Below are 26,583 nucleotides of genomic sequence, written 5' to 3' on the forward strand. Positions count from 1 at the left end.
TCATTCTATCCTCCGCCCAGCAACTCCACTCCCACTCCAACTCCAACCCTCAGCCCATCCCACCTATCTCTGCTGGCCACCCTCCTCGGATTTCTACACACCATATCTTTAAACTATGCTGTGATGTTTAACATACAATTTGAATCTATTTAATCGAATAGAATCCACAGATTGCGAGTTGAAGATAAATAATTTTACTAAGAGTATTAGCAATAGACTGACCAGGTCTCTCTAGATCTCCCAACAATGCTATTTCTAGGGTCAAATTTAGATTAATGTTATGCTACCTGAGGGCAATACCAAAACAAATGGTCTATTGATTCTGTATCCTCACAACAAAATCTGCAGAGCTGCGATGACTGTATGCCCCAAATATTCAAAATGTTGTTGGTGACAAGAATTCTGCACAAGAATTTTAGCAGAAAAGCACGAAGTCTTGAATCTTGCGTCGTTTTATATATCAACTCATACACTGCAATCGGTACATCAAAAATCTCTTCCCAACTATTTTGCAATCTCTATGGCACAGCTGTTAACATCCTGGTCCTCAAATGAAACTGGTATACTTTCCTATTTATGCTATTTTTATTCCTCAGCCAGTTTTGATCCTTTATATTGGTCAGACAGACCAGTTCCCTACCTCCTCTCTCTGCCACCTGCCTCCTCCAAAAAGGCAATTTTTAAACAATGGATAAGCATTTCTTAGTAATCTACTTGAGAACCATTTAGGGTTAAAATAAAACTTTAGTATAAGTGAAGCTTTTAGAGAGGGGTTTAGTGCTTTTATATTTAATAATCTCAACCCACCCAGTTCATATTCATTATATAGATAGGCATGCTTTATATTGTCTGGTTTAGCATCCCAGATAAAGTTAAATATGTTTTGCTCACATGATTTGAAAGACAAATCATCAGGAGTAGGCAGCGCCATAAGTAAGTGAGCAAACTGAGATATGACTAAGGAGTTAATCAGTGAAATTTTTTCATAAATATACAGGTATTTACCTCTCCAATGTTGCAGGATTGTGTCTATTTTTACTAATTTTCTATTGAAATTAATTGTGGAGAGCTCATTTATATATTTTGTGATATGAATACCAAGTGTGTCTACTTCACCATCAGCCCATTTTATAGATAAACTGCAGGGTAATGTAAAGGTTAGATTTTTTAAAGATCCAATAAGTAATATTGTACATTTATCATAATTAGGTTTTAGTCCAGAGAGTCCAGAAAAGTTATCTTCAATGAGACATTACAGGGATCTAGCTTGCGGACTTAATATAAAACTTGAGTCATCGGCATACACGGACACCTTTGTTTTTAAGCCTTGGATTTCTAATCATCTAATGTTGTTATTTGATCTGATTTAAACAGCTAGCATTTCAATGGCCATAACGAATAGATATGGTGACAGAAGACACCCTTGTTAAACTCCCCTTGACAATTCGCTATTTACTATTTTACACCTGGGGTTGCTATACATTACTTTTACCCATTTTATAAGAGACTCACCGAAATTTAAAAAGTCTAGGCATTTATAAATAAAATACAGACTTACTTTATCAAAGGCCTTTTCAAAATCCGTTATAAATACCAAGCCTGACTTCTTAGATGTTTCATGTTGTTTTATTATTTCTAGTAGTTGTCATATATTATCTCCAATGTATTGTCAATGTAAAAAACCTGTCTGATCAGGATGAACAATACCCGGTAAAACCTTTTTAATTCTGAGTGCTATGCATTTCGCTAGTATTTTTGCATCAAAACATTGAAGTGTAAGAGGCCTCCAGTTTTTTTAGATAGACAGGGTTATATTTGCCATCTGGGTCTTGTTTTAATAATAGTGAAATCAGACCTTCCTGCTGAGTACCTGACAGACTACCATTTCTATAGGAGTAGTTAAAACAAGCTAATAATGGAGCTTTGAGTATATCAAAAAAGGCTAGATATACCTCTACCGGTATGTCATGAAGCCCTGAGGTTTTTCCCAGACTGAAAGGATTTAATATCCTGTTGGAACATAACTTACCAACATCATAACTGGACATCTTTCTTTCGAGGACAGGTTTTGTATGCTAGCAACATTGTGTTTGGAGAGGGATTAGGGAGGATGAGGGAGTGGGGAGGTGAGTGATATACTGTCAATATAATTGCAAAACTTGTTCAGTAATCATCTCATTTGTTAGCTGGCGGTGAACTATGTGGCCATTGAGGACAGCAGTGTCGATCAGATGGAAAAATATCTTATTATACCACAAAGCTATTTATCATGTCCAACTTATCCACTGCCCACATTTTACTATTTTAGTCAAGCACACAATCTGGTTTGATCTTTCTCTCTCCCGTCAGATGGTCCAGCCTTTCCTGTGGCTCTGTCTACTCCTGTAGCGCCAACGCATAGCGATTGGTCTCTTCCACTATGTCTTCCACCAGCTCCTCTGTCAGAAACATCTTGAAGCACTCCGCCTCAGAGGGAGATGGCAAGGGGCTTTACACTCCAGACTGGGACTCATCAAAGCCAACAGCAGTTCCAGGAGGGGTGAAATGGCTGGTGGACTTCCAGCTACCGCAGACCTCTAGTACTTTACCCATTGTTGGTCTGCCTCCATCACCACCAGCATCTTCCGAGTGACCTGGGAATTCATCGGTGGGCAAGGGGTCCACAGATTGAGGGTTATCAATGACCACAAGGTTAGGGTGCAGCTCCTCACTGTCACTGTCAGAATCTGATTCCTCACTGCCATACTCAGAATCATTGTCAGAATTTACAAAAATCTCCAGAATTTCCGCATTCGTGAATCGTCTCCTTTTGAAATACATTGCTAATGCTACAGCTTTCAGGCAACCACTATAAGCAGCTTGTCCCACCCGAAGAAGCAGAAAGACGGCAAAGGGAAGGAGACTGCGGCCATGAAGGCAGAGGTGGTCAGAGCACACAACATGAAGTGCTACGTCAACCAACTGAGCGTGGCCAAGTAGCAGCGTGAGAGACGCATCTGCCTCTTGGGAGGGCCCAACTATTAGCAGCAGGAGGGAACCACAAATGAGAGCCAGAGGATCCTGACATTTGTTATGATCATGTCAGACCTTGGTTCTGTGAGCACTTCTGTGTGGACAGAGTGTGGAAAAGACAGCACTTATCAGCTTTTGGGAGATAGTGGAGATGCTCGAGACTAACAAAGTCACCCAGCTGGTGGGGGAGAGCTACCATAACTTATTTGTGGAGAGCCAGGAGATTCCTATGGGAGAGGCTCTGGACAAGGAGCTATTGTTGATGCAGGTGGGGAACAAGGACGTGTTCAAACGCATCCAGGGTGACGTGTACGAGACCATGAAGGAACACCACTACCCATCCTTCCTGGTCAGCAAACTTTATGAGAAGCGCACCAAATGAGAGGAGCTGCGCAGTAGCTCCCAGTCCAGCAGCGAGGACAAGGGCGAAGGGTGCCGGGCCACAGAAGTTGGGGAAGAGGTGCTGGATGAGGGCAAAAAAGGCATCAACGAGCAGACCAGCTACGCTGCCATCAAGCTGCATGAGCTCTACGACAAACTGGAGTGTAAACTACAAGTCTTCACGGATCCACCTGTACACCAAGACCAGAGAGGGTCTGGATGGAAAATTCTAAATAATGGCACGGGTCTGGGTTGGTCTGATATGATTGTCACGGGTCTCGGGTACGTGTAATTTTAACTGACTTGTCCGGAAGGACCCGTACAGATGCGAACGAGACTGCTGCGCAGTAGAACAAGAGAGAAATTGTATAATTTATGCTGCTGCTCTTGCTTTGCACGAGTGGCACGTGTAGATTGTTGTTGGCCAATCATAAGTCATCAAAGAGGCAATAGGCTACAGTCATAGAGCCTGCGTGTGTGGCAAAAGTGAGGAGATACAGTATCTAATCAATGGAAGACGGTAATAAAATGACGGAATTAAAAGTTAAAGGAGAATGATAGGTCAACAGGTAGGCTGCTACTTAATATTCTGAATGGAGTTGTTATTTGTAACTGTGTAGGACAAGCAAGCACATGCAGCCTTAATTAGCCTAGCTATCTAGCTGGCTAGCTTCTCCCGGTTTGATGCAGTCAGTGCTTAATTTTTCATGCTGCTCATGGCATGAAAAATTATTTTTACTTTTTGCATCGTAAACATTTGAATAAAAGCGATCAAAGTTCCTTCAAGTTGCCTCTTCATAAATGTTTCTGTCCCCCCAAAAACGTAATATGAAAAAGTAGATTTTCAGCCTAGGCCTGATATTTTAAGAGTGAATTCAGATTGGGCCGGGCTTATGGTTTGCGCAACATTGTAACCTATGTTTGAGACCAACGCATGGCCGTGGCTGTGTGAGAAGCACGCCTGTATCTCTCACAGAACTAGAGATTAACTTTATATGATCTCTCTCCCTCTCTCTGCTCTGATAGACATGAACCTGCAACTCTCATCTCTCCAGCATTGCTCATGAATCCAAGATGGCGTAGCAGTGCGGTCGTGTTTTCTGTAGTGTCCTCATGTAAATAGCAATTAAAAAAATATATATATATTTCTCAATCTCGCTTTCCATCCTTTAACTAAATATATTTTCCTGCAACCCGCCTCACCAAATGTGGAACGGATTCTATTATTTCTTTATACCTTCGTATCTAGAACATCTGGCTGAAACTAGCCAGCTAGCTTGCTAACTAGCTACTTGCTATTAGCCACCGTTAGCGGTCTTCACCATTGTCCGTGGCCTACACTACCTACCAGCCAGCCAGCTCTAGCCTGGACAATTATCGGCCAGTCTGCACATCGCGCTATAGAGCAATAGCATATCGGATTTTCTGCCGGAATCACTGGACCTTAACACCGGATCATCGCAACTAGCTAGCTGCAACCGAATGGCTGTTGTTGTTGTTGGCTAATCACCACTGTCCATTAGCAAGCCCCAGTTAGCATTGAGCTAGCCTCGAGCCAGGCCCATCTCCCGGCTATCTACCTCTCTGTCAACCGGACGGGACCTCCTAGTGTTGACACGGAGCCCCGCCGATCTATCACGACTGGTCTGCCGACGTAATCATTTGATGTGGTTTCAACAGGCTTCTCGTTGCGACGACCACTAAGATCCATCTGCTAGCCCCGGCCCGCTAGCACACGCAATCAACAGCCGTGCCTCACGCTCGCCTGTACCATGGCAGCCACTGAACTGCTCCCAGACTCACCTATTGCTGTTCACTGGACCTTATGATCACTCAGCTACACAGCTGATGCCTGCTGGACTGTTCCTTTATACGGTACCCCATCCTATTTATCTGTTTAGCCTCAGCTCAAACTTTCGTCGCCATTACCAGCTGTTGTCTTAGCTCTCTCAAATAACACCTGTGATTGCTTTATGCCTCTCTCCCATGTCAATATGCCTTGCCTATTGCTGATACGGTTAGTTATTACTGTACTTTTTCACTGTAGAGCCCCCAGTGCCGCTCAACCTGCCTCAGATAGCTCCTTTGTCCCACCACCCACACACGCGGAGACCGGCTCAATCGGTGTCTCCAGTGATGCTATCTCTTTCATCGTTACCCAACGCTTAGGTTTACCTCCACTGTACTCATATCCTTCCATATCCTTGTCTGTACATAATGCGCTGAATCTTTTCTACAACGCCCGGCAACCTGCCCCTTTTATTCTCTGTACCCAACGCACTAGAAGACCAGTTCTTAAAGCCGTTAGCCGTATCCTTATTCTATTCCTCCTCTGTTGATGTAGAGGTTAACCCAGGCCCTGTAGCCCCCAGTATCACCTACTCCCCAGGCGCTATCATTTGTTGACTTCTGTAACCGCAAAAGCATTGGTTTCTTGCATGTTAACATCAGAAGCCTCCTCCCAAAATTTTAGTTATTCACTGCATTAGCACACTCCGCCAACCCTGATGTTCTAGCAGTGTCTGAATCCTGGCTTAGGAAGGCCAAAGGGGGCGGAGTTGCAATCTACAGTAGAGATAGCCTGCAGAGCTCTATCATACTATCCAGGTCTGTGCCCAAACAGTTTGAGCTTCTACTTCTAAAAATCCACCTTTCCAGAAATACGTCTCTCACTGTTGCCGCTTGCTACAGACCCACCTCAGCCCCCAGCTGTGCCCTGGACACCATATGTGAATTGATTGCCCCCCATCTATCCTCAGAGTTCGTATTGCTTGGTGACCTAAACTGGGATATGCTTAACACCCCGGCCATCCACCAATCTAAACTAGATGCCCTCAATCCCACACAAATTATCAAGGAACAACCCTAAATCCGTTAACATGGGCACCCTCATAGATATCATCCTGACTAATTTACCCTCCAAATACACCTCCGCTGTCTTCAACCAGGATCTCAGCGATCACTGCCTCATTGCCTGCGTCCATAATGGGTCCGCGGTCAAACGACCACCCCTCATCACTACCTTTCTAATTGACCTGGCCAGGGTATCCTGGATGGATATTGACCTCATTCCGTCAGTAGAGGATGCCTGGTTGTTCTTTAAAAGTGTGTTCCTCTCCATCTTAAATAAGCATGCCCCATTCAAAAAATTCAGAACTAAGAACAGATATAGCCCCTGGTTCACCCCAGACTTGACTGCCCTTGACCAGCACAAAAACATCCTGTGGCGTACGGCATTAGCATCAAACAGCCCCCGCGATATGCAACTTTTCAGGGAAGTCAGGAACCAATATACACAATCAGTTAGGAAGGCAAAGGCTAACTTTTTCAAACAGAAATGTGCATCCTGTAGCACTAACTCCAAAAAGTTTTGGGACACTAAAGTCCATGGAGAATAAGAGCACCTCCTCCCAGCTGCCCATTGCACTGAGGCTAGGAAACACTGTCACTACCGATAAATCTACGATAATCGAACATTTCAACAAGCATTTTGCTATGGCTGGCCATGCTTTCCACCTGGCTACCCCGGCCACCAGCTCTGCACCCTCTGCTGCAACTTGCCCATGCCACCCCCCGGCCAGGTCTTCATCGACCTAACCAAGGCACTCGACTCCGTCAATCACCACATTCTTATTGGCAGACTAAATAGCCTTGGTTTCTCAAATGACTGCCTCGCCAGGTTCACCAACTACTTCTCAGATAGAGTTCAATGTGTCAAATCGGAGGGCCTGTTGTCTGGCAGTCTCTATGGGGGTGCCACAGGGTTAAATTCTCGGGCCGACTCTATTCTCTGTGTATATCAATGATGTCGCTCTTGCTGCTGGTGACCCTCAGATCCACCTCTACGCAGACGACACAATTTTGTATACATCTGGCCCTTCATTGGACACTGTGTTAACAAACCTCCAAACGAGCTTCAATGCCATACAAACCTCCAACTGCTCTTAAACGCTAGTAAAACTAAATGCATGCTCTTCAATCGAACGCTGATTGCACCCGCCCGCCCGACTAGAATCACTACTCTCGGCGGGTCTGACTTAGAATATGTGAACAACTACAAATACCTAGGTGTCTGGTTAGACCGTAAACTCTCCTTCCAGACTCACATTAAGCATCTCCAATCCAAAGTTAAATCTAGAATTGGCTTCCTATTTCGCAACAAAGCCTCCTTCACTCATGCTGCCAAACATGCCCTCGTAAAACTGACTATCCTACCGATCCTTGACTTCGGCGATGTCATTTACAAAATAGCTTCCAACACTCTACTCAGCAAATTGGATGTAGTCTATCACAGTGCCATCCGTTTTGTCACCAAAGCCACATATACTATCTCACTGGTCATCCCCAAAGCCAACACCTCCTTTGGCCGCCATTCCTTCCAGTTCTCTGCTGCCAATGACTGGAACGAACTGCAAAAATCTCTGAAGCTGGAGACTCTTATCTCCCTCACTAACTTTAAGCATCAGTTGTCAGAGCAGCTTACCGATCACTGTACCTGTACACAGCCCATCTGTAAATTAGCCCACCCAACTACCTCATCCCCATATTGTGATTTATTTTGCTCATTTGCACCCCAGTATCTCTATTTGCACATCATCTTCTGCACATCTATCATTTCAGTGTTAATAATAAATTGTAATTATTTTGCACTATGGCCTATTTATTGCCTTAACTCCATAACTTACTACATTTGCACACACTGTATATAGATTTTCTATTGTGTTATTGACTGTACATTTTGTTTATCCCATATGTAACTCTTTGTTGTTGTTGTTTTTATCGCACTGCTTTGCTTTATCTTGGCCAGGTCGCAGTTGTAAATGAGAACTTGTTCTCAACTGGCTTACCTGGTTAAAGGTGGGGGAAAAAAAGAAAAAACATTTATATTTTATAAATATTTCCTTATATAAGTAGCTGCAGCACCCCTAACAATTTGAAATAAAATATGCCAAAGTTACAGAATTACTGCTGTCTGTTCAGAAAGAAATGAAATAATTCAGAATAGCCTACTACACCACGAGAAGGCCTATAATTTAGCCACAGAGGATCAACGGCTTCTTTAAAAAAATTGACTAGCTGTGGATTGTGTGTAGCCCAATAACAAGGCATAACCTACAGTCGGGAACTCAGAGCAAATCTGTCAATGAACAGCATGCAGACAAAACAGACCTTTCACAATATTTCAAATACAATTGTTATTCTAGTAATTCAGAAATATATTTTTTATCTGTTCATTGCTAATACATCCGCAAAGTTGGACACACCGCTGATGTCAACAGGGGTAGCAAACAATGTTTATGCTTCAATATTGTCTGTTTTGACTGAGTTAGTCTTAATGACATATTTCTGTGTGAAAATAAGTGTGCAGCACCGACTGAGGGTCTTCATCAGGAAACGGACCCTCAGGAAATGGTGATCAAATAATTTAAAATCCTGTCCTGTATTCACTTTATAATGCAATGATAATCTATGTTTAAGCATTTACCAGCGTCCAGCAAGTGACGCAACATTCTAAGGATAGTGGTTTTCTATATCTGCATTGCTTGCTTTTTGGGTTTTTAGGCTGGGTTTCTGAATAAGCACTTTGTGACATCTGCTGATGTAAAAAGGGCTTTATAAATACATTTGATTTGAATTGCGGGAAAACACAGGTTGGAAGGCAAATGGCTCCTGCCGAAAAGAGAAGACTAATATGTATGCTGTGGGCTACCAAAATATTTGTTCAACTTCCAAATATTGTTTTACAAATAAAATAACAGAGATAGGCTTTTGGCACGAATGCATCGGCCATCACCGGCAAGTGAGCTGCGCATATTTGGGTGAGTCAGTGAAGCTGGAAAGCATTTTTAGGACTATATTTCCTCCTCATATTGTAGCCTACAATATGTGCGCCTCCACACACCTAAGTCTAGGCTATTGATAGATTCAAGACAAGGTCGTTTTTATTGATCTCAGATTCTCAGTTTGTCAGTGTCAAAGTAGCCTGTCATTGCGATCAAAAAATATTCTACCAAAGTCTACAGTCATGTAAAATTATTAGAATTGCAATGAAATGCGTTTATAAAAGGCAAACTGTTCCTAGGCTACTAAAATCTTTCCCCCATGTGTGCAACTTCTGTAAGCACTCTACTGCTCTATGCAAATGCGATATGCATGCAATGCTTTATTGTAACTTTTTTTTATTTTTTATGTATGTGTTCCTGTACCTCAGAGCTCCCCAGGTCACACCCCTCTCGCGCTCACTTTTTGTTCCGGCATCTCCTGATTTACAAATTAAGCAATGTACGACATAATCATATTGGATGATAAATAACAGCTATGGCAGCTATCTACTATAGCGCGAGTCGCCTTGGTTGGTTGCCGTCTCTCATCTCTCCCGCAGAACTGCCCCTGCTAGAGCGGCAACCTCTCTCTCCCTCATGCTTGATCAGTTCTGGTTAATAATGTAGCTTAAAAATGAACTTTTCTGCTGCTTCCCTCACTCGGATTGGACCGGACTGGGTCTGGGTCCGACCAGGTCTATACGGAAGGGGTCTAGTTGTCCTCGGGTTCATTCGGAACAGGTTTCTATATTAATCTGTATATATTTATGCATTTTGGGTGCGGGTGGGAAAGCCTGAGGTCCATTTCGAAACGGGTCCAACTTTTTGGATCTGTGAAGACTTCTATAAAGTAGCTTAAAAAATGTAATTTTCTGCTGCTTCCATCACTCTGATCGGAACGGGTCTGGATCCGACCAGGTCTATACAGAACGGGTCTAGTTGTCCTCGGGTGCATTTGGAACGGTCTCTATATTTAAAAAAAAATATTTATGCATATCGGGTCTAGGTGGGAAAGCCCCAGGTCCATTTCGGAACGGGTCCAACTTTTTGGACACGTGAAGGCCTGTAGTGTAAATGCCAGGTCCTGGGCTCCATCCATAATGACCCCAAGCCCGATAACCAGGACATGCATAAGCTGAATGAGGAGATAGGGGCCATGGAGAAGGAGCACAGCGACTTGCAGCTGCGCATTTGCCGTACTGGTGGTGTTAGAACCTGGGGTACTGGAGGACCCTCATCACCAGGGGGGGCTGAGGAGAATGGGGAGCAGATGCCATGCTACTTCATCAATGTGAGCCTCCTGTAAAGGTATGACTTCCAGAACAGCCAGAAGAGCATAACCAGGTAGCTCAGAGTTACAGGCACTGCACAGGAAGATGACCAACTTTTTCCTGTCCTTGAAAAAAGAGGGACGCAGAACCCTGATTTATTCTCATAGGGGAGATCTTTGAGCACAGAGGCATGTTCAAGAGGGTTCGGAAAACACTCATTGGAGAGAGCCCAACAGAAGCTACTCAACAACATTCCAGATGCACTACAGAACAGGGTGGGACAGCATAACGGCAGATATGGCAGCATCAAAGTCTTCAACACACTTCAGGAGACCAGTGCCAACAAGCATCTACTTTATATCCTCCTGGAAAGGTTCCTCAAAGAGCTGTGTCCAGAGCTCAATGTGGAGATGGTCCAGATCTGAGTCATGTCACCCCAAGAAAGCACCCCCATTTTTTGTGTGATTATTGACAGTTGTTTTGGGTTTGCTTTGACCATTTATAAACAATAAAAAGCTAGCTTCAAAAAGAGTGCTAGGCTGGATCAATGTGCTTCATCTAGAAAAAAAAAAAAACTCCTTACTCTCACATTGGGGACCTTTGACTAGATACAGCAGTAAAAACCAATTTCAGATATATTTTTACCACATCTCACCTTGGGTGCTGAGGCAGCCACAGGGCCGATGTAGGCCAAGATGAGGGGGAGGAGCATGGAGAACAGGCTGGAAGAGCTCAGCAGCTCAGGGATGTCCTCCGCTTCAGACAAGAGCACATGTTTTAATTACAAAGACATATAGGGCTGGTTTTCTTTTTGTTTTAAACATTATTTATACAGGGAATCCCAGTTGAGAGCAGTCTGTTTTTCAATGGTGCCCTGTGTTACAACAATCAACATTCCAAACAGTTCAAACATATAAAATTACATACACAACAGAAATTATATACAGAGCAGAATTATTATATTTTACAAGTGCAGTCCACAATGAATATGTCCTGTATTAAAGTCTTAAAGTGACCTAATGAAACCAGGTCTAATCTATCCAGCTGTTATATATCCTGGAGGTCATTCCAAGAATGAGGAGCACTATAACTAGTCGGTTAGCCGCTGAAAGAAATGTAACGGTCATGATTAACGGATTATAGGTTAATTTGAATAATGTAGTGGAATTAAATTGGCACATGTTTTTTTGTTTATTTGCTGTATTACATTTATCACACATGCGCCACACAAAGAGCCAATAGTTTGACTGGAATATCACCTGTCGGGCAGCGAGAGCGCGCAGCTCAAACAGCTGGTTGCTGAGTGGAGAGAAACTTCCGTAACCCCGGTTCTCTGATATTAAGAGTGAGACATCTCACTAGTGGAATTCACCAGAATCGCCTAAGTAGCTTGAAGAACCAATCATACACGTCTGTCAGAGACAGACAGGTCGAGTGGCGTATGAGTGAGCCCCTCCTCTAATACTAAAGAGCCACCCGCCTGCCCTCTGATCATTCTCGAGCATGACGAACTTCCTCACAATCTTGCGAGTATGGGAATGTGGTCATAATGTCTCACTCATAATATTAGAGAACAGGGGTTACGCAAGTCACTTTACCTCTACCTATATGTACAGTACATAGCTAACTCAATTACCTCGTACCCCTGCACATCGACTCAGTACTGGTACTCCCTGTACACAGCCATGTTACTTTTACTCGATATTGCTATTCGTTAGTTATTCGTCAGTCATTTATTCCTTGTGTAACTATTTCAATTTATTGAATTTTTATCTTTGTCTTAACTCTGAATTGTTGGAAAAGGACACGTAAGTAAGCAGATCTGTTTCACCACTTGGGGAAGGAGTCTCCAGTCCCTTAGATGGGGATTCCCCCTGGGCAATAAGCTTGCACTTACGTTTAGTACGCCTGGGACATGAGTGGTGCGTATGGACAGCTAGGTGTGCTCTGCTCCACAGAATAATCCTGACGGATAATCTGTGTAAGCGCATGGGCGAGTGCCACCCTGGCGGTTTATGTACACCACTACAGTCGTATTGTCCTTTCTGATCAAAACGTGACAATTCTGAAGGTATATTATGTGAGCAATGTGGATTTGTGGGTCCATACACCATTTATTGTATCTCCCTTGTGAACAGCGCCCCAGCCCGTTAGTGACGCATCTGTCGTTACCACTTTCCTCGTTGCCACTACCCCTAGGGGAGTGCCAGGAACACAAATGAAGCTGATCTTCCAGTGACGGAGAGCCAAGAGACATGCGTAAGTCACCTCTATCTGGCGATTGAGGTGACGCCATATACACAGGCGTTGGGCAAACAGCCAGCGCTGGAAGTCTCTCATCCTCAGTAGCCCAAGAGGTATTACTGAGATGGTGGACGCCATCAACCCCAGCACTCGGAAGCACGCCCTGATAAGAGAGAGAATCTATAATTACGCCTAGGCATTCTTTTCTCTGTGTTGGCACCAAACAGCTCTTTTTTAATTGATCTTGAACCCTAACTCGGAGAGGTGGGCTAAAAGGGAAGTTGTGTCTCGTACCGCTTGCTCCTGGGACAGGGAGAAAAGCAGGTAATCATCTATGTAGGTGGAGACTCTCAGCCCCTTGTTTCTCAGGGGTGGGAGTGTTGCCTCGACACACTTGCTGAACGTTCGGTGAGCTAGCGCTAGCCCGGATGGGAGAGTAAGATATTTGTAGGCTGTGCCTTGAAAAGCAAACCTCAGAAATCTGTGTGCTGGTAGGGTGCTTATCTGAAAATAAGCATCCTGTAGGTCGACTGTGCTCCACCTGAGAGGCAGGCAGGCCAGATAACCTCTCTCCCTCCGATCCCGGAGGACCTGAGTCCTAGGACCATGCCTAAGGACTACCTGGCCTGATTACTCCTTGCTGTCCCCAGTCCACCTGGTCGTGCTGCCTCTCCAGTTTCCACCATTCTGCCTGCAGCTATGGAATCCTGACCTGTTCACCGGACGTGCTACCTTGACCCAGACCTGCTGTTTTCAACTCTCTCTCTCTACCGCACCTAATATTTCAACCTCTAAATGCCTGGCTATGAAAAGCAAAGTGACATTTACTCCTGATGTACTGACCTGTTGCAACCTCTACAACCACTGTGATTATTATTTGACCCTGCTGGTCATCTATGAACATTTGAACATCTTGGAGAAAAATGTGGCCTTAATGGCCATGTACTGTTATAATCTCTACCCGGCACAGCCAGAAGGTGACTGGCCACCCCTCAGAGCCTGGTTCCTCTCTAGGTTTCTTCCTAGGTTTCTGCCTTTCTAGGAAGTTTGTCCTAGCCACCGTGCTTCTACATCTGCATTGCTTGCTGTTTGGGGTTTTAGGCTGGGTTTCTGCATTACACTTTGTGACATCTGCTGATGTAAAAAGGGCTTTATAAATAAAATTGGATTGATTGATTGATTGAACTGTTGGCTGCCCCTCTCTGCCGCAGGGGGCGTGCCCCTAGGTCGGGCTCTCCTTCGTCCCCGCAGGGGAATCAAATGGGCAGGACCTCGATGCGGCTGCAGCGAAGGACTGTTTTCCCCACTGTCGGCCCCTGTTGGGGGATCCGAACTGTGGGGTCGATAACCACTGCGTTGCTGAGGGCCTCCCACATAAAAGCCCTGCTGCCAGCAGTTGCCCTCTCCCTGCCACAAGGTCCTGGCCTGTGGAGGGGTAAGCCGGGTAGCCACGATTCCCAGGTCTATGGGACATACAGAAGTTGAAGGCTTCGCCCTCCTTTTTTCAAAGTTCGCAAATTCTGCCGCATGGCGGAGACAGCCGGCCCAAACAGTTCCTTCAGCATAACAGGAGCGTCAGGGAAACCTGCTCTCTATTTGTCCGACAGGCTGGACAGGTTGAGCCACAGGGCTCTCTCCCCTACCACTGCAAGGCTCATGGCTCGGAGGTTGAGGTCTGTGACGACACATATCTCATCCCAAAGTTCTGGATTAGGATTGCCAATCGATAGGATATTGTGCATCTTCAACATCAAATCGGCCTGGTAAGCCAGTAGTAGGGACATAACGTTCAACGCCCGTACAGAATGTGCGGCAGACACGTAGACATTTTGGAAGATAGACTCGGTCCGCCTTACCAGGGAGAGAAGTGCCTGTCATTGACGAGGCACTAGGGTTGAGGTGGTTGGCCAGTGACTGCTCGACCACTGGTGGTTTGTCGAGGCCCAGCTCCTCCATGTCCTTGACATTCATGTTGACAAAAAGTCAGGCAAGGTCGCCAGTCAAAGGTTTATCCCAATTGCGTTTGGCTTCCGCCATGCAAGACGGGATGGCTGGGAGAAGTTATTTGCTTGGGACGGTGCGCAAGGGGAGTTTCCTTCCGTCGTACCAGTCCTTCTCTGCATTGCCACCCCCCCACGGGTTCTGGCCACTCAATATTGAGTCTGGTCGCTGCCTGTTTGCAGACGTCAATGAGCAAATATCTGTCATCCGCCATTGACGCCCCACTGCCTGAAGGAGGTCGGTCATACCACCGCCATCGTCCTCATCAATAACAAGGGTCCTTCCCCTTCCCCCTCCTCTGGGGCCAAGCCCTGGAAAAGTAGGTGAAAATCCTCGGGGTAGCCATCCAAGACATCGGCCCATGAGGGCTGGGTCTGTGAGGCAGTCTCCCCGCTTGATTTTTAAATTAATTTTATTTAAGCTTTCTTTTGACAGGGAAGTCACGCTGACAAAGTCTCTTTTAGAGGTGAGCCCTGTACATAAAAAAATACACAGTACATATCTATACAATAAAATAACTTAATATACACGTTCATCATAAAAAAACAAATATACACAATCATACACACAAAACAATCATACACACAATGCAATCAGTTAAGAGTGGGAAACGAAACACGTTGGTCTGCTCTGCGCACTCTCCGGCGGAGGGTGTTAGCAGCAAAAACCCTGCATTGGATGCTTGACTGGGGGTCGTCGAACACTGCTTCCGTGTGTTCAACACCCAGGCTGATGACACACAGGGAGTGTGTGTCTTTGCCCAAAATGATCGCCCCACATAGCCATGGGAGTGCTGGTGCTGGGGCCTTGCTTGGTGCCCCTGGACCGAGCTAGCAGGTTCCATGGCTCCAAAAAACAGCTTATCCGTTATTCACAAAGTGAAATGTAGCTAGTGTTTGCCACGTGGATTAGCACAGTTAGCCAAAGAAAGCTAGCACTATGTTGGTCCTGCGACAAACAAAAGCGTGGCTCCCGACCGATAAGCAGTAACGCTAGGACGGTTGGTCTAGTCAACGCCGTTAGTCAGTTGAGCTAAACGAGAGAGCGAACTAGTAATTCTACCCTTCCAGATAGAAAAAAACAGCCGGTAGGATAGCTAGCCTTGCGGCAACCTAGCCAGATTAGCTAAGCCTTACAGCTAAGCAGCAAAGTCTCTGCAGCTAGCTGTGTGACGTTAGCGGAGTAGCAAATTCTTACCCGAAGATATAACTTTTCCTTTCGATAAAGTCACCCAACACAAAATACAAGTGTTGATAAACACGGCACACCTGTGAACAGTTAAACAGGCAAACAGATCAAGTTGTGCTCAGGATCAGAGGGCAGGCGGGTGGCTCTTTAGTGTGATGGGAGGGGCTCCCTCATTCGCCACTCGACCTGTCTGTCTCTAACAGATATGTATGATTGGTTCTTCAAGGTACTTAGGAGATTCTGGTGTATTTCACTAGTGAGATGTCGTAACAAATAATTGGGAGACAACATAATATGTTCTTGTGCAAAATGTTTAATGCAATCGCGTGTGAAAACACAGTTTTATAATTACTATTGAAAATAAAGGAATCCCAGCTTTCCATTGCTACTATATATATTTCTTAACCCCCAATATTAAGCTAATTGTAAAGCCATGCAATTAGTTTCAAGTACAGTGAAATGCCTTTCTTTTGAGTTTGCAAGAAAGTTATTAAAACTTGAAACTAATTGCATGGCTTTACAACCGGAGTCGCCTATCTGGCATGGATGGTTTAGATGAAAAAGGAACCGCGGAAGTGCAATGTCCATTCGTATTAGAGTGAATAGGCTATAAGGTAGGCTATCAGACAGAAGAAGGCATGTGTAAAAGTGATCGCTCAGAAAATAGAAAAATCATTATTAAATTTGTTTGCTACATTTATTGGTTTTATGCTACAATATTGATTCCAATTGTTGGGCCAGATGATTGTGTACAATTTGTCCCTCCTGTCATACGTCACTTATTATGAAAATAACGTTGACAGATTTTGCCTCGTTTACAGAGAGCTCCCAGTTCTTACCATCCACAGCGAACGCCCTGTGAAGGAGATCCTTGGCAGCTCTGACCACTGCACTGACCACTGAGAGAGCCCTGCTGCAGTTCTTGTCCTCCTCATTGGCTTTGCTAAGCATCTGGGTCTGCAGATCCCCGTCATACTCACTCCTATGGGCAAAGACACATACCCCCATGTGTTAGCACTACCAATGGTTGTTAGCATTGGGAATGACATTTGTATTTTTATTAGGGATCCCCATTAGCTACTGCCAAGGAAGCAGCTACTCTTCCTGGGGTCCAAACATATTAAGACACGTACAGTTGAAGTCGGAAGTTTACATAAACTTAGGTTGGAGTCATTAAAACTTGTTTTTCAACCACTCCACACATTTCTTGTTAACAAACTATAGTTTTGGAAAGTTGGTTAGGAGATCTACTTTGTGCATGACACAAGTAATTTTTCCAACAATTGTTTACAGACAGATATATTTCACTTATAATTCACTGTATCACAATTCCAGTGGGTCAGAAGTTTACATACACTAAGTTGACTGTGCCTTTAAACAGCTTGGAAAATTCCAGAAAATGATGTCATGGCTTTAGAAGCTTCTGATAGGCTAATTGACATAATTTGAGTAAATTGGAGGTGTACCTGTGGATATATTTCAAGGCCTCCCTTCAAACTCAGTGCCTCTTTGCTTGACATCATGGGGAAATCAAAATAAATCAGCCAAGACCTCAGAAAAAAATGTGTAGACCTCCACAAGTCTGGTTCATTCTTGGGAGCAATTTCCAAATGCCTGAAGGTACCACGTTCATCTGTACAAACAATAGTACGCAAGTATAAACACCATGGGACCACGCAGCCATCATACCGCTCAGGAAGGAGACGCGTTCTGTCTCCTAGAGATGAACGTACTTTGGTGCGAAAAGTGCAAATCAATCCCAGAACAACAGCAAAGGACCTTGTGAAGATGCTGGAGGAAACAGGTACAAAAGTATCTATATTCACAGTAAAACAAGTAGTATATCGACATAACCTGAAAGGCCGCTCAGCAAGGAAGAAGACACTGCTCCAAAACCACCATAAAAAAGCCAGACTACAGTTTGCAACTTCACATGGGGACAAATATCGTACTTTTTGGAGAAATGTCCTCTGGTCTGATGAAACAAAAATATAAATGTTTGGCCATAATGACCATCGTTATGTTTGGAGGAAAAAGGGGGGCTTGCAAGCCGAAGAACACCATCCCAACCGTGAAGCACGGGGGTGGCAGCATCATGCTGTGGGGGTGCTTTGCTGCAGGAGGGACTGGTGCACTTCACAAAATAGATGGCATCATGAGGAAGGAAAATTATGTGGATATATTGAAGCAACATCTCAAGACATCAGTCAGGAAGTTAAAGCTTGGTCGCAAATGGGTCTTCCAAATGGACAATGACCACAAACATACTTCCAAAGTTGTGGCAAAATGGCTTAAGGACAAGTCAAGGTATTGGAGTGGCCATCACAAAGCCCTGACCTCAATCCTATAGAAAATGTGTGGGCAGAACTGAAAAAGTGTGTGCGAGCAAGGCCTACAAACCTGACTCAGATACACCAGCTCTTTCAGGAGGAATGGGCCAAAACTCACCCAACTTATTGTGGGAAGCTTGTGGAAGGCTACCCGAAACGTTTGACCCAAGTTAAACAATTTAAAGGCAATGCTACCAAATACTAATTGAATGTATGTAAACTTCTGACCCACTGGGAATGTGATGAAATAAATAAAATAAATCATTCTCTCTAGTATTATTCTGACATTTCACATTCTTAAAATAAATTGGTGATTCTAACTGACCTAAGACAGGGAATTTTTACTAGGATTAAATGTCAGGAATTGTGAAGAACTGAGTTTAAATGTATTTGGCTAAGGTGTATGTAAACTTCCGACTTCAACTGTATATTACACATAAATCAAAGATAAAACAGTACATATAACACTGTCACACCACCACATATCCACAACACAAAACGTATGATGCCACTATACAACAATATTACAATGTACGTGTGTGTAGAGTCTTGTGTGGCTCAGTTGGTAGAGCATGGCACTTGCAACGTCAGGGTTGTGGGTTTGATTCCCAGTACAAGTGAAAATGTAACCACCCACTACTGTAAGTCGCTTTGGTGGATAAGAGCGTCTGCTAAATGACGTAAATGTAGAGTGCGTATGGGTGTCTGTACCTGTGTGTGTGTGTGTGTGTGTGTGTGTGTCTCTTCACACTGCCTGCTGTTCCATAAGGTGTATTTATATCTGTTTTTTTAAATCTGATTCTACTTTTTGCATCAGTTACCTGATGTGGAATAGAGTTCCATGTAGTCATGGCTCTATGTAGTACTGTGCGCCACCCATAGTTTATTCCGGACTTGGGTATTGTGAAGAGACCTACTGGTGGCATGTCTTGTGGGGTATGCTTGGGTGTCTGAGCTGTGTGCTAGTAGTTTAAACAGACACCTCGGTACAATCAGCTTGTCAACACCTCTTACAAAAACAAGTAGTGATGAAGTCAATCTCTCCTCCACTTTGAGCCATGAGAGATTGACATGCATATCATTAATGTTAGCTCTCCGTGTACATTTAAGGGCCAGCCGCGCTGCTTGTTCTGAGCCAATTGCATTTTTCCTGAGTCCCTCTTTGTGACCACATGACTGAACAGTAGTCCAGGTGTGACAAAACTAGGGCCTGTTGTCAAGAAGGCAGAGCAGCGCTTTATTTTTGACAGACTTCTCCCCATCTTAGCTACTTTTGTATCAACATGTTTTGAACATGACATTTTACAATCCAGGGTTACTCCAAGCAGTTTAGTTTAGTCAATTTCCACATTATTCATTACAAGATTTAGTTGAGGTTAAGTGAATGATTCTTCCCACGTTATCCAGATACTGACTATTAGCACTTGGTGGTCTAGTGCAGCTTCCCACCAGAATGGGCTTTAGGTGAGGCAGATGAACCTGTAGCCATTTTACTTCAACAGTATTTAACATCAGATTCTCTCTAAGCTTTACAGGAATGTGGTTCTGAATATAAAAATGGCAACCCGTCCACCTTTTGCATTTCTCTATTTTCTGTAGATGTTATAACCATGACATGAATATCAACTTGAGGCTGTGTCTCTTGTCTCTGTGTGTGTGTCTGTGTATACCTGTAGTACAGTATCTGTGGTATCTGTCCTCTAGTCTGGTTGGTCCCATTGCTGCTCAGGCTACAGGTGCCGAAGGTGAAGGCCACGCCATCGGAACACTGAACCGTGGTCATCCCTCCGTCCCCATTGGCCGTTCGGCTGCCATAGTTACGCAGGCGGACAGCGTATTTCACACCCTCCTGTAAAATGTAAAAAGATTATCAGTCAGATGAGGGATATGGGAGGAAAAACAGGATTGTGCAACATATATTGTTTTCATATCATAAGTGGCATTGAGTCTGTGGTACAGTGGGGAGAACAAGTATTTGATACACTGCCAATTTTGCAGGTTTTCCTACTTACAAAGCATGTAGAGGTCTGTAATTTTTATCATAGGTACACTTCAACTGTGAGAGACGGAATCTAAAACAAAAATCCAGAAAATCACATTTTATGATTTTTAAGTAATTAATTTGCATTTTATTGCATGACATAAGTATTTGATACATCAGAAAAGCAGAACTTAATATTTGGTACAGAAACCTTTGTTTGCAATTACAGAGATCATACATTTCCTGTTGGTCTTGACCAGGTTTGCACACACTGCAGCAGGGATTTTGGCACATTCCTCCATACAGACCTTCTCCAGATCCTTCAGGTTTCGGGGCTGTCGCTGGGCAATACGGACTTTCAGCTCCCTCCAAAGATTGTCTATTGGGTTCAGGTCTGGAGACTGGCTAGGCCACTCCAGGACCTTGAGATGCTTCTTACGGAGCCACTCCTTAGTTGCCCTGGCTGTGTGTTTAGGGTCGTTGTCATGCTGGAAGACCCATCCACGACCCATCTTCAATGCTCTTACTGAGGGAAGGAGGTTGTTGGCCAAGATCTCGCGATACATGGCCCCATCCATCCTCCCCTCAATACGGTGCAGTCGTCCTGTCCCCTTTGCGGAAAAGCATCCCCAAAGAATGATGTTTCCACCTCCATGCTTCACGGTTGGGATGGTGTTCTTGGGGTTGTCCTCATCCTTCTTCTTCCTCCAAACACGGCGAGTGGAGTTTAGACCAAAAATCTCTATTTTTGTCTCATCAGACCACATTACCTTCTCCCATTCCTCCTCTGGATCATCCAGATGGTCATTGGCAAACTTCAGACGGGCCTGGACATGCGCTGGCTTGAGCAGGGGGACCTTGCGTGCGCTGCAGGATTTTAATCCATGACGGCGTAGTGTGTTACTAATGGTTTTCTTTGAGACTGTGGTCCCAGCTCTCTTCAGGTCATTGACCAGGTCCTGCCGTGTAGTTCTGGGCTGATCCCTCACCTTCCTCATGATCATTGATGCCCCACGAGGTGAGATCTTGCATAGAGCCCCAGACCGAGGGTGATTGACCGTCATCTTGAACTTCTTCCATTTTCTAATAATTGCGCCAACAGTTGTTGCCTTCTCACCAAGCTGCTTGCCTATTGTCCTGTAGCCCATCCCAGCCTTGTGCTGGTCTACAATTTTATCCCTGATGTCCTTACACAGCTCTCTGGTCTTGGCCATTGTGGAGAGGTTGGAGTCTGTTTGATTGAGTGTGTGGACAGGTGTCTTTTATACAGGTAACAAGTTCAAACAGGTGCAGTTGATACAGGTAATGAGTGGAGAACAGGAGGGCTTCTTAAAGAAAAACTAACAGGTCTGTGAGAGCCGGAATTCTTACTGGTTGGTAGGTGATCAAATACTTATGTCATGCAATAAAATGCAAATTAATTACTTAAAAATCATACAAAGTGATTTTCTGGATTTTTGTTTTAGATTCCGTCTCTCACAGTTGAAGTATACCTATGATAAAAATGACAGACCTCTACATGCTTTGTAAGTAGGAAAACCTGCAAAATCGGCAGTGTATCAAATATTTGTTCTCCCCACTGTATATAAACACTAAAGAAGGGTGGATGGATGCATGCATACAGTGAGGGAAAAAAGTATTTGATCCCCTGCTGATTTTGTATGTTTGCCCACTGACAAAGAAATGATCAGTCTATAATTTTAATGATAGGTTTATTTGAACACAGAGACAGAATAACAACAACAAAATCCAGAAAAATGCATGTCAAAAATGTTATAAATTGATTTGCATTTTAATGCGGGATATAAGTATTTGACCCCCTATCAATCAGAAAGATTTCTGGCTCCCAGGTGTCTTCTATACAGGTAATGAGCTGAGATTAGAGCACACTCTTAAAGGGAATGCTCCTAATCTCAGCTTGCTACCTGTATAAAATACACCTGTCCACAGAAGCAATCAATCAGATTCCAAACTCTCCACCATGGCCAAGACCAAAGAGCTCTCCAAGGATGTCAGGGACAAGATTGTAGACCTACACAAGGCTGGAATGGGCTACAAGACCATCGCCAAGCAGGTTGGTGAGAAGGTGACAACAGTTGGTGCAATTATTCACAAATGGAAGAAACACAAAATAACTGTCAATCTACCTCGGCCTGGGGCTCCATGCAAGATCTCACCTCGTGGAGTTGCAATGATCATGAGAACAGTGAGGAATCAGCCCAGAACTACACGGGAGGATCTTGTCAATGATCAAGGCAGCTGGGACCATAGTCACCAAGAAAACAATTGGTAACACACTACGCCGTGAAGGACTGAAATCCTGCAGCGCCTGCAAGGTCCCCCTGCTCAAGAAAGCACATACACAGGCCCGTCTGAAGGAGGAGAAATGCTGCCTATGACCCCAAGAACACCATCCCCACCGTCAAACATGGAGGTGGAAACATTATGCTTTGGGGGTGTTTTTCTGCTAAGGGGACAGGACAACTTCACAGCATCAAAGGGACGATGGATGGGGCCATGTACCGTCAAATCTTGGGTGAGAACCTCCTTCCCTCAGCCAGGGCATTGAAAATGGGTTGTGGATGGGTATTCCAGCATGACAATGACCCAACACACAGCCAAGGCAACAAAGGAGTGGCTCAAGAAGAAGCACATTAAGGTCCTGGAGTGGCCTAGCCAGTCTCCAGACCTTAATCCCATAGAAAATATGTGGAGGGAGCTGAAGGTTCGAGTTGCCAAACGTCAGCCTCGAAACCTTAATGACTTGGAGAAGATCTGCAAAGAGGAGTGGGACAAAATCCCTCCTGAGATGTGTGCAAACCTGGTGGCCAACTACAATAAACGTCTGACCTCAGTGATTGCCAACAAGGGTTTTGCCACCAAGTACTAAGTCATGTTTTGCAGAGGGGTCAAATACTTATTTCCCTCATTAAAATGCTAATCAATTTATAATATAGTGTTATTCTGTCTCTCACTGTTCAAATAAACCTATCATTAAAATTATAGACTGATCATGTCTTTGTCAGTGGGCAAACATACTAAATCAGCAGGGGATCAAATACTTTTCCCCCCTCACTGTATATGGTTAGATTGAGGAATAGATATGTCTGTATAGCAGGCTGGGAATTGCCAAGGACCTCATGATGCGATATTATCATGATACTTAAGTGCTGATATACACTACCGGTCAAAAGTTTTAGAACACCTACTCATTCAAGGGTTTTTCTTTATTTTTACTATTTTCTACATTGTAGAATATTAGTGAAGACATCAAAACTATGAAATAACACATATGGAATAATGTAGTAACCAAAAAAGTGTTAAACAAATCAAAATATATTTTATATTTGAGATTCTCCAAATAGCCACTCTTTGCGATGAGGCCAAGTTCAAGAAACTGGAGAAGCGATGAGGAGGAGTAAATATGGAAGAATAATATAAGGAAAGGAGGAAGAGGGGTTGATGGAGGAGGCCTGAGGGGTACTGGTCCTCCTTCACCCAGTCTGTAGACCAACCCTAACCCATTTGATCTGAGGAAGCAAGATCCACATCTTTACAACATCAGCCTGATATAGAGAGGTATGAGGTAGCCTGGGGTTGGTTGGAGGGATATCCCAGATGTTAGACCTAGTATTATAATTTTGGTTGGATCATTACAGTTGCATGTAGATTGAGCTTTGGGTAGTTTATTGAGTCCCTATTCCTGTTAGCAGCGTTCTAGGCCGCTCTGTGTCGTCCTGTCACATTTGTAATTTACTTCCTGGATTTAGTGAATTGATCCTGAATTGACCCCTACCCTGGTGCACACTACCCTATAATCACCAACCTCCTAACCTTGAAGTTACACAGCTAAGAAGATGATGACAACCAAATGTAGGCCCCCTGTAGCTCAGTTGGTAGAGCATGGTGTTTGCAACACCAGGGTTGTGAGTTCGATTCCCACGGGGGGCCAGTATGAAAATGTATGCACTCACTAACTGTAAGTCGCTCTGGATAAGAGCGTCTGCTAAATGACTAAAATGTTAAATGTAAATGTAATGACAGCTTTGCACACTCTTGGCATTCTCTCAACCAGCTTCATGAGGTAGTCATCTGGAACGCATTTAAATTAACAGGTGTGCCTTCTTAAAAGTTAATTTGTGGAATTTCTTTAATTTGTAATTCTTTTGAGCAAATCAGTTGTGTTGTGACAAGGTGGGGGGTATACAGAAGATAGCCCTATTTGTTAAAAGACCAAGTCCATATTATGGCAAGAACAGCTCAAATAAGCAGAGATAAACAACATTCCATCATTATTTTAAGACATGAAGGTCAGTCAATACGGACAATTTCAAGAACTTTAAGCGCTATGATGAAACTGGCTCTCAAAGCAGCCAACAAGTGCTCAGCATATGTGGGAACTCCTTCAAGACTATTGGAAAAACATTCCAGGTGAAGCTGGTAGAGAGAATGACAAGAGTGTGCAAAGCTGTCATCAAGGCAAAGGGTGGCTATTTTAAGAATCTCAAATATAAAATATATTTTGATTTGTTTAACACTTTTTTGGTTACTACATGATTCCAAATGTGTTATTTCATAGTTTTGATGTCTTCACTATTATTCTACAATGTAAAAAACTGTGAATGAGTAGGTGTTCTGAAACTTTTGACCAGTAGTGTATGTACTGCGGCAGGTAGCCTAGTGGTTAAGAGCGTTGTGCCAGTAACCGAAAGGTCGCTGGTTCTAATCCCCGAGCAGACTAGGTGAAAAATCTGTCGATGTGCCCTTGAGCAAGGCACTTAACCCTAATTGCTCCTGTAAGTCGCTCTGGATAAGAGCGTCTGCTAAATGACCAATTATAATAATAATAAATAATAATAATATGCCATTTAGCAGACGCTTTTATCCAAAGCGACTTACAGTCATGCGTGCATACATTTTTGTGTATGGGTGGTCCCGGGGATCGAACCCACTACCTTAGCGTTACAAGCGCCGTGCTCTACCAGCTGAGCTACAGAGGACCACAATTATTATTATTATATTATTATTACTGCGATTCTCACGATTCAGTCTTGAGATTCGATAATGTGATTCTATTGCGATTTGATGTTCCAAACATATTGCTCACTATATTTCTGCTGCAGAGAGACAAGAGAGAGCATGATAAAACAAGTTTTGCTCAGTCAGGGAAATAAAAGAGATGAAAACATGTTGGCTCACAATTTAAAAAGAAGATGGAGAAAAAGCTATATGATGTAAAATACCGGAGTGTTGGCGCAGGTAAAGCTGACTAGCACTAGCTAACAGTAAAAAAAAAACATATTTGTATTCATTTATTTATTTACAAATCAATACTTGGGAGTCAAATATCAATATAAAATCTTCCCCAAAAAAGATTACGATATGTAACTATAATTTTTTTTACCACATCACTACTGAATAGGTCACATATTTCAAGTCATGTGTACCTTGAGTGGCACAGCCTTGTCGAGGCGTATCTCTGCAATGTCACTGGGGGAGTCATCGGTGCTGTAGGTTCCCTTCACCAGCTCCAGAGACGTCCACCTGTGGGTGTGGACCCCAGGGTGCTCAGTCTGGGCCTGGAGGGGGAGATGAAGGGAAGAGGGGAAAGAAAGAAAGGAGAGAAGTGGTGAGAAACAAGAAGAAGTTAAGAAGCTTTTTGAACTTTTACTGTTGAAAAGCCATATGTATAAATCAGTGGCGAACTGTGACTATAGGAGCTAGTCCTTCAGAGGGACCTAAAATCTTCCAATACGTTGTATCAAACATAAAAATCAAGAAAATAACAGAAAACATAGCATCACTTAATGCGCCCGACATTATATCTTCTGTAGTCAGACCATTCTAGTTCTAGTGAAGGAGGAGCAATACTTTCTTTTTTGTATTTTACCCCCCTTTTCTCCCCAATTTCGATCTTGTCTCATCACTGCAACTCCCCAACGGGCTCAGGAGGCAAAGGTTGAGTCATGCGTCCTCCGAAACATTTTTTATTTCTTTATTTTATTTCACCTTTATTTAACCAGGTAAGCCAGTTGAGAACAAGTTCTCATTTACAACTGCAACATGGCCAAGATAAAGCAAAGCAGTGCGCAAAAAACAACAACACAGAGATACATATGGAATAAACAAAAATACAGTCAATAGAAAATCTATATAGAGTGTGTGGAAATGTAGTAAGTTATGGAGGTAAGGCAATAAATAGGCCATAGTGCAAAATAATTACAATTATAATTTAGTATTAACACTGGAGTGATAGATGTGCAGAATATGATGTGCAGATAGAGATACTGGGGTGCAAATGAGCAAAATAAATAACAATGTAAATAACAATATGGGGATCAGGTAGTTGGGTG

The 26,583-nt window shown here is 43.6% G+C and overlaps 1 protein-coding gene across 2 annotated transcripts in view; it reads right to left on the reverse strand.

Moving 5' to 3' along the window:
- Positions 1 to 26,583, reverse strand: part of LOC121554853 (E3 ubiquitin-protein ligase MYCBP2-like) — a 323,061-nt gene that overhangs the window by 96,958 nt on the left and 199,520 nt on the right. For both annotated transcript variants that reach the window (XM_045212139.1, XM_045212140.1), the window contains exons 34-37: positions 25,678 to 25,809; positions 19,920 to 20,098; positions 16,759 to 16,901; positions 11,142 to 11,242 (exon numbers count right to left, since the gene is read on the reverse strand). In XM_045212139.1, coding sequence (XP_045068074.1) covers positions 11,142 to 11,242; positions 16,759 to 16,901; positions 19,920 to 20,098; positions 25,678 to 25,809 — 555 coding nt within the window. The remainder of the gene's footprint in view (positions 1 to 11,141; positions 11,243 to 16,758; positions 16,902 to 19,919; positions 20,099 to 25,677; positions 25,810 to 26,583) is intronic.

The sequence above is a fragment of the Coregonus clupeaformis genome, chromosome 40 (assembly GCF_020615455.1).
Source record: "Coregonus clupeaformis isolate EN_2021a chromosome 40, ASM2061545v1, whole genome shotgun sequence".
Classification (NCBI taxonomy): Eukaryota; Metazoa; Chordata; class Actinopteri; order Salmoniformes; family Salmonidae; genus Coregonus; species Coregonus clupeaformis.